The sequence below is a fragment of the Sorex fumeus genome, unplaced genomic scaffold (assembly GCF_029834395.1).
Source record: "Sorex fumeus unplaced genomic scaffold, SorFum_2.1 ptg000051l, whole genome shotgun sequence".
NCBI lineage: Eukaryota > Metazoa > Chordata > Mammalia > Eulipotyphla > Soricidae > Sorex > Sorex fumeus.
In genome coordinates this window covers 35283751-35292923 of record NW_026606108.1, presented here as the reverse complement: position 1 = coordinate 35292923, position 9173 = coordinate 35283751, and the positions used below count along the sequence as shown (strand labels likewise).

General features: G+C 47.3%; 1 protein-coding gene across 1 annotated transcript; it reads left to right on the top strand.

The window, feature by feature from the left end:
* The first annotated feature begins 829 nt into the window (after positions 1-829).
* On the top strand, positions 830-4651 carry IL9 (interleukin 9). The gene is made up of 4 exons (XM_056124771.1): positions 830-988; positions 1231-1263; positions 3061-3192; positions 4541-4651. The coding sequence occupies exons 1-4, from the start codon at positions 830-832 to the stop codon at positions 4649-4651; spliced, it is 435 nt and encodes a 144-aa protein (XP_055980746.1).
* Positions 4652-9173: the final 4522 nt, after the last annotated feature.

Here is a 9173-nt window from a genome sequence, read left to right as displayed (position 1 = left end):
AGCCCTATTACCTGGTTTAATTTCTATAATGTTCCCAGAATTGTATGTAGTAAGTGTTTAATAAGGGTTACTTATTATTTCAAGCTTGGAGATTTTACTTCATGCTTGATAGTGCTGTATTACTTCCTTGAACATCCCTAGCAAGGCTATCCTAAGTGGATTTTAATAAGCACCACTGCTAGATTCCTAAGCTAAGGTGAGTAGTTCTTCCTTCAAGCACCTGCTCAAAGGAACATTTTCCCTTAAGAAGCATATGGCTAGTGTCAAGAGTCTGGCCATAGGCAGAAGTGTCAGACTGTGAAATAATGTATTATAAGACAGACAGTACAATAACTTGACTGAGCTTGCCAAGATAGAGGTAAGAAAAACTCCAGGAAACAGATCAGCAAGACAGTCCCCTCCCTTCTCCCTCCTCCCACCCTCCTTCACTAGAACACCTGTGACTGGCTATTATATCAGCATTTCCAATAAAGTAAAAAGGGGAAAATACAGACGTGGGCTTTCATGGAAAGTGTTCAAGTTCTCACAACCAGAATTTCTGCTTTAAAACAAATTGTGATGAAAGTTTTAAAAATCTTTAACTTTCCCTTCAGCATCTCCATCCTCAGCTTCTTGAAAAGCATGTTTTCTGAGGAATGGTATTTCCTGCCACAGAGTAGTATGATCTCTTCCAAGGGACTCAGTTGGATAGATAAATACATATTTTTTCAATGTCCATATATAGATATATACACTTTCTCTGTAAGTGATCCAAACTTACAGAGAATAAAGTGGGCACTTGGTATCAGTTTGATGTTAGGGTTTTCCCACATTTGCAAGGGAGCTATAAATGGCACTCGATTTGAGACCTCTGCAGGCAAAGTTCCAACCCTGGGTCAAGATGTTCCTGGTCCTTGCCTCTGCCTTGCTCCTCTGCTCTGTGGCCACTGAGGGATGTCGGACTTCCTCGGGGATTCGTGATGTCCAATTCCTCATTAGACAAAAGCAGGTAAGCCCCAGAGGAGGGCATTGGCCAGAAAATATTAGTGAACACGAATCAAGGTGAGCATTGCACAAACCATACGGGTTCTTATCTTTCTACCTATTTTAGATACAGAGTTCAAAATGCAGCTGCGGCACCAATGTGAGTAGCTCTTTTAAGACCTTTAAAGAAATCCATTCTTTAAGAACTTCGCAAACTAATGTCAATATTCACAACTGAAATCTTTATGTTGAAATTGTCTTTTGCAGGGGACAGACTGTTTGTGCCTGCCTATTCCTTCAGTAAGTACATTCCTCCAGTAAGTAAAAGAATACTATTTTAATGGTGTTGGAGAGATAGTACAGCAGGTAGAATGCTTCTCTTGCATGCAGCCGACCTGGGTTAGATTCCCAGCATCCCATATGGTTCCTCAAGCAACACCATAAGTGATTCCTTACTGCAGAGCCAGGAGTAGCCCTTGAGCATCACCAAAGGTGGCTACCAAGCAAAAACAAACAAAAAAGAATATTGTCTTAATACTGTTATTTTAAATGGGTTTTTTAATATCAAAGAAATTGATTTCTTATATAAGAAAGTGTCACTTTATTTGATTGTAATAGATTGGTATTTCCTTTTAAAATCAGGCTCTTGAAATTCCTTACTATAGAAATTCCTTTGTAGTAAAGCTTTTCTTTTCCTAGAAAAATTGGGGTGATATGCAATATTTGAAAAAGAATCTTGATCATATTAAACAAATTAGTGGCCAAGTGCACAACTAACTGCAACTGAAACTGAGACTATAGCCAACGAGAAGCTCCCGTTACCTCATTTCTAACTTGTTTTCCTCATGGTCGAACAGTTGTAGCAGTAAGTTATGTATTACAGACTAAGTGCTCTGCTGCCCACCGGCCCCCTTCATTTCTAGAATCTATTTAACCGACCTAGGGTGATCATGGCATGGTTTGGATGCACTGAAAGGGGACAACGTGTCTGGGGCTATGTGTGGGTAAAGAGAAGTGACAAGAGAATTCAGAGGGTTGGTTCCCTATCTTGGCAGAGAGCAAGGGCAGGGTGAAGGGCTCAGGTGCATAATTCAAAGGTAGCTTTGCTCTCTCACAAACATGTCTCAAACCCCTGGGAACCTCTGAGCTGCTCACCAGCAAAGGTACAGCAATTAGGTGAGACTAGGACAGGAAGAAGCATGTGTTTGTAGCCAAGCTCATCCCCATGGGATTTCTGCCCATGCTTTGAGCTACAGCTGAAACACTGGCACACTGGCTCTAGCAGTGAATTGGCACATCCCATCAGGCTGGTATGGAAGATTTTTCTTTTTCTTTCTACTTTTGCTTTCCTTTTGGGGGTGGGGGCACATTGGTGGTGTTCAGGGGATTACTCCTGACTCTGCATTCAAGGATCACTTCTGGAAATGCTCAGGGGACCATATGGGTTGCTGGGGATCAAATCCCAATCAGCTGCATGGAAGGCAAGTGACTTACCCACTGTACTATTAGCAAAACTCCACTTTTTTTCTTGCTCCTTTCAAACTCACTATTGCAGAGAGAGTGTTGGTTTAACCACAGACTGAGGCTGAGATGATATAGGGGTTTGAAACATGCAAAGCCCCAGATGCTCTGCTGAGCATCACTGAGTATAGTCCTGGTGGCCCCTGAGCACCAGCAGGGAGGCCTTGTGGGAAGCACCCACCACGGCCATGAGAGGCACTGAATCTTCATGCCCCAGCACTAGACCACTGGCAGGTGACTGAGAATCATCTGGAATGGCCTCTGGGCCCCTCTGTGTATTGCTTGGAAGGCCCATGAAATAAAACAAAAACATAATGCAGGAGACTTGGACCTGACTCTTTTTCAGGTCAGGTCCCCTTTTCAGAGCCCCTTGGTCCCATGATCCCAGGATGGAATGTAATGGAATTCTCCAGGGAGTGCCAAGAACTAAGAGATAAGAACCTCACTTAGAAAATACTTTCTGAGACTGACCAGGGATCTGTCTGAAACAAGTGCAAGTAATTTGGAATAGTCTCTAAAAGCATTTTCTGTGACTCCTTCTCAAAGCCATCTCTGAGTATTTCTTTTACATACCAGGACAACTGCACCACCCCCTGCTTCCAGGAAGGGCTGTCGCAGATGATCAACTCCACAGCGGAGGAAAAACTCCTCTTGAGTTTCTATCGATTGAAAAAGTCCATTGAACACTTAAAGGACCGAAAGTGCTCTGTAAGTTTGTTTTCAACCTGTGGTTTGCTCTAGTTAGTTTTTCTGCCTTTAAAAAAATTGGGGGAATCACAATTGGTGATGCACAGGGGTTACTCCTGGCTCTGCTTTTAGGAATTACTCCTGGCAGTGTTCAGGGAACCATATGGGATGCTGGTAATGAAACCTGGGTTGGACCTGTGTAAGAGAAGTGCCCTACTCACTGTGCTCTCTCTCTCTCCAGCCCTAGTTATATATTTTTTGTTTTGTGAATGTGAATATCAATTGAATATGAATGAGAAAGAATGATCTAGTTAGAAATGGTAGTTCCAGACTGATAAAGGGGATCTATGCAATGCTGTGGGGATGCCAGTGTTTGTGTGGGCTCTGCTCCACAGAAGCCCCTTGTCTCCCCTGGTTTGAAAGACTGCCCACACCTATGTAGCTACTTGCTTCTCTCTACCTGTGGAATATTCAAAGAATCCATCCCAACTGAAATCTGAAGTTAAAATAAGAGAAATAGTCCACACAATATTAAATCACCCTAGAGATTCATGCATAGGCCCATGTTTGGGACTATACAGTAAAGACCATGAACCTTTAAGGAGCAACTGCTCCATGGAACCATGGGAATTTGTGAGCTGTTTACACTGTGATCCAACTGTGGGTGCTTGAACCAGCAATGCAGGTGGTTTTCCTGCTTTGTATAACCTATTCCATTGAATAGTTGCCTTTGGGACAGCTGTTAGATTTATCACCTTCACTGTATAGAGGAAGCTCAGTGAGGTTAGCTGCTTTGCCAAGGGCTACATTGTTAATGAATGACTGAGAGTCTGGAGCATGTGATTTGCATACAAGAAGCCCAGGTTCAATCCCTGGCACACAGGGTCTCCCAAGCATTGTCAGATGTGGCCCCAAAACCAAAATAAATGAATGAATAAATTAAAAGTGGCAGAGTTAGGATCTAAACTCTGGTCTATGTGATCCCAAGTCCCACTCTAAATCATTATGTTAGAAGCTGGCATTGGATCATAACAAAAGTGTAGGTCTCTAATGGCCCCAAGAAAAGGTTTCCTAAGGAAGAGATTTGAGACCATTTGAGAGGTATTTGTGTATGAGCACGCATATACACGTGTGCATACCAGATCTTTGAGTTTTGACCACACAGTCAAACCCTATAATATATACCCAGAATGTCCCTCTGGGCCTCTCCATCCATTCAGTCTATGTCACAAGACCCTGGTGCCCACACACTCTGTTCCTTGCTGCCATACCCACTGCAACCTGGCCCGCCCTGGGTTTCCTGCAGGTCTGGTGAGGGGTTGTGGGCATCACATTATTTCATTCTCTCTGCTACTTTTTATCCCCACAGTTTTTTTCCTGTGAACAGCCGTGCAATCGAACTACAACAGGCAACACTCTGACGTTCCTGGAGAGTCTCCTGGAAACTTTCCAGAAGCAAACGATGAGGAGCAGAATATGAGGATGAAATAATATTTATTCTATTTATTGAGTTTGTAAAACCCCTTCTTTTTAATTTGTTGCCATTTGGGGGGAGGGGGAGGACATAATCAAGGAAGCCAGGCTAAACCAAGATCAACTGTAATAACTCGGTTAAAATTGTATGTCCTTGCTTTGGAATAAATGTATATGGAAAAGAAAGAGCACAATCTGGTCTCTGGGTGATTTTTGTCTCATCTGTCCACTGGCAATTCTGTTGGACTCCATGACTGTGCTCCAGCAACAGCTCTGGAGAACAGCATCTTGTTTTTCACTCATGTGTTCCACATGCCCAGCCTGAGCCCATTCTACTCCTATTCCAGAGGAGATATGCCATAAACATGAACTGAATGGAGGGAAGACTTTAGAGATGCAAAAGTACAAGCTGGTGTGTAGGTCAGGAAGGTGGTGTCCTAGAGATGAGACGGTACCCAGAATACCATGCACATGCTCAGAAGGGTGGGGTCTCAGATAGACCCCCACACATGGGGGCCACGTGACCCGGACTCCTGGATGAGATGGTCTGTTGGCACTCACCCTACATGGGCTCTCTTGCTCCCTGTGATGGGAGGAGTGGGCAGGGGTGGGAGATGAAGATGTCAGGGCCGGGGGAGGTGGTGGGAGGGGATTATTCTTGGGCTGCACTGACCTGGTGATCAGAACAACATCATTTTGAGAGGGGATCCCAAGAAGAGTTCGGGTAATCCCTTGCATGCCTTCTGATGGAGCTTATGGGGCTGTTCATCTCTGGGACTGGACTCTGCCACTTGAGTCATCTCCCGGACCCTGAGGATAATGATGATAGTTTAGCCCCCAGAGACAGAGCTACAGGACTTCACCCGACTTTTATTTTCCATCTGTTACAAGCTTATCCTATGTAACATGCACAGCAAGGAGCTGTGACCAAAGGTCCTATGCCTTAAGTCACCTGGTCCCAGGCTGGCACAGGTAGGTCCTAGAGCAAGCCCGTGGCCCACGTTCCAATCCCTGCAGTCAAGACCTGCCAGAGGGAAGGGAAGGAGCTTCAGCAGCAGGGGCGCAGGTCGGGGGAAGGGGGGCTATCTTCTAGGGCGTTGTGGGGCCATGGAACTTTCTAATCATAGTGTCCTTGGCCATCATTTGGCCAGTGAGAGACATTTCTGGTGATTTGTCTATTGTGGCCCAGATTTTTGAAGGGAGCTTGTGAGATTCTAAGCCAAGAGTCTTTCAGAGCTGCTACCTCCTGGTTTTGTCCTCCCTCCCTTTTCTGACTCAGTGCCATCCAGCCTTATCAGGGGGCACAAGCCCTGACAGACAAAAGTCACAGTCTGCAGAACACCTGCTTCCCAGAGAGGCCAAAGTCAAGTCAGGAGTGGTGGGTGGGGGCGGGGACCCCAGGCCTCTCCCAGAACAGTGGGCTGAGCGTCTGCCTCCCTACTAGCCTTGCTTTTGTTAGGAAACTGCAGCACAGAGACTGGAAGTCCTGCCCACCCAGTGTCCTCAGGGCTTCCCTCTCCCAATATAGGCGTCCTGTTCCTCATGGGCACTGAACATAGGAATGGGGGTGGCTCCAGAGTTAGCTGGTATGTGAATCTCCATGGACCTGGAGCTGAGACAAAGGCCTCTTAAAATAGATATTTGTTGTTATTTATTCATAACATCCAGGCAATTACTAAGCTCTTCCTTGGTGCATACTGAGCATTCATCATCTCCTTTAATTCCCTGATCACCTTAGGAAGTCAGGACGGTCATTTGTTTTACAGATAAGACCCAGCAAGGATAATGCATGGGCCCAAGCCCCCTGAGCTGGTAAGTATCAGAGCAAAAGGTCCTGGCCTCTTGGCTCTGATCTGCGCCTCCTGCCCATTTCCTCCCTAGTTCTGGATGTATCAAGCCTCTCTGGTGTGTTTGCTCTGACTGTATTGGAGGAGAACCCTGAATCTCAGTAACATGGGTTCTTTATCCAACAATCCAGGGGGTAGAGCATTTCCAGAATTCAAATCCATCAGCTTTCTGGGAAGGTGAGACGTGGTTCCCTTGTTGTGTGTTAGGTAACACCCAGAGCAGGGCCCAGGGCTGGGCTCGGTAATTAAACCCATTAATATTCTGCGGGCAGAGAGCACGAGGCAGTCAGGCCTGGTAGGCAAATGAGTCTCAGCAGATCTTTATTTCTCAGCCCTGGGACAGGCATCGTGACGGTGACCTGCAGGGCTTGGGGACTGCACAGAGGCACGGCTGGGCGCCACTCTGCAGAGCGCATACCTGCGACGGGGCTGGGCTTCTCCAGGAGAAACTGAGGCTTCTGCTGCTCCTTGGACGGACTGCTGGATACTGGCCATTAGACTCCCCTCCTCGTTCTCCTCTACCTGGGTTTTCCAATGACTGGTGTGGGGCTGCGTGGGCTTATCCAACACAGCTCACCGCCCGCGACCTCCAGTGCACCACTCGCTGACCTGGGGCCAAAGCCCGAACAGAGGAGGGGTTCAGTCCACAGCTCCTCCCAGATGCGCTCGCTCCCAGCGGCTGTCGCAGATGAGTCACCACCTCATGCTGGTGGTTTCCCTCAGTGCTTCTGCGAAAGTCGCCCCCAGCACAGGATGCGGCCCGGCAGGCACGCGCCAAGGCAGTCTTCGCAGGGTCCGGGGTGCGTGCACTGCAGTCACTGTCCTCCTCCCCACGCCAGAGGAGCTGAGGTTTCCCTGGGAGGAGAACGGTGGAGGAACAGTTTTGGAGGGTCCACGCTGCACCAGGCACTCTGTATAGCATGTCTGAGCGGGGCGAGGAAGCTTCACCACAGTCCATGTGGAATCATCTTCTGGAATGAGTCCCGGTACCTGGGCGAGGAAGCTGAGTTGCAGTGAGGAGGCAGAGCTCACCCAGGTCACTCTGCTCCCACCAAGAAAGCCAAGACTCCACACGGGCAACTGTCTAGAGAGCCACATTCTTCCAGCGTGAGGTAGTGACAGATGGGAATATGCCAGCTCTCTGTTCAGCCTGGTACCCTTGCCAAGGAGGGCAGGCCCCAGGCAGGGCAGTTTGCAGGAGGCTCCAGATCAGGGCACAAGGCTGCAGGCCAAAGCTGAGGTCAGCTGCTGCTGCTGACTTTAAGCTTGTCAACCCACCTGGCCATCTCTCTGTCCATCCATCCAACTGGAAGCTGTAAAAGGTTGTGATGTCTCAACCCTGCAATTTATTTTCTTGACATAGTCCCCCACCCTGCTCCCCTCATTCACCACAAAACAAGATCTCCCAGGAGAGGAGGAACCCTCAGTGGGGATGCAAGGACCATCGAACTCTTTCAAAATATACAAGGACTGGGGTGGCCAAGGAGGGGTGGCCTCAGGCAAGAGGCTATTTCCACCTGCAGCACATTGTTTGCCATACGCACTGCCATCTGGGGTCAGTGTGACAACGTGCATGATCTCCAACACACCGAAACTAACAGTGTGACAACACCGCCCCCCCCCACACACACCCCCCAGGCCTCCCAACAATGATGGGAAGGGAAGGAGCAACAAGTGAAAAAATAATCAAATTTTAAGAAGCAAATGTATAGTTCAATGGCTTTTTGCATATCCACAGGGTGGGCAACTGTCACCCCAATCTAATTTCAAGATATTCTCATCAGCCTCCAAAGAAACCCATTGTCTGTTAGCAGTCACAGCCCATTCCTCTTCGCCCCAACCTCAGTTCATCAATAATCCAAGTCTTGTCTCTATCCATCTTCTGGATTTTTCATATAAAAGGAACCTTACAATGTATATTTTTTGTGACTTTCACTGACTTTCAAGTTATTTATGCTTTTTCATATACCCACACTTCCTTTCTTTTCATTGCCAAGGGATATTCCATTGTCTGAGTCCATGCCTTTTCTCTCTCCGTTCACTGGTTGCTAGACAACTTGTTTGGGTTCTTACTGTTCTTTGACTTTATGAACAATTCTGATTTAAGGTCCTCACATTGGCTTTTGTGAAGAATTCTATTTTCCTTCCTCTTGGGCGTGTGCCTAGGGTTGGAACTGCTGGGTCATATGAGAATCCCTCCCGTGTTCAACCTAGGAGGTTGCATCCATTTCACATTTCCCTCAACAATCTCAGAGGGTCCCAATCTCCCCATGTTCCCTTCAACACTTACCACGTCCTTTTTGTCATGCCATCCCAGTGAGTATAAAGTGGTACTCATTATGGTTTTGATTCCAGCTCCCCAAGGAACAGATAGATTCCTGGGCCCAATTCCAATGCAAGCATATGAGGAGGCTTCCCTACCGCCCACCTGGCAACTCTTGCACACCAACAGAATCAGAAAACACACCCTGTGCAGAGACAGTGTCTGATCCCACAGAGGAGGGGTCTGGTTTCCCCCACCTACTCTCCACTTGTCACATCAGGCTCTCACCTGATCTCCAGAGCTCCTGCCGAGACAGTGGAGGCCACAGAATGTCAGACGCAGGAGCACAAGAGGCTTGCAGAGTCCAGGAAACCTCATTAGCAACTGGATTACACGTGGTTACACAGGAGACTATTCAG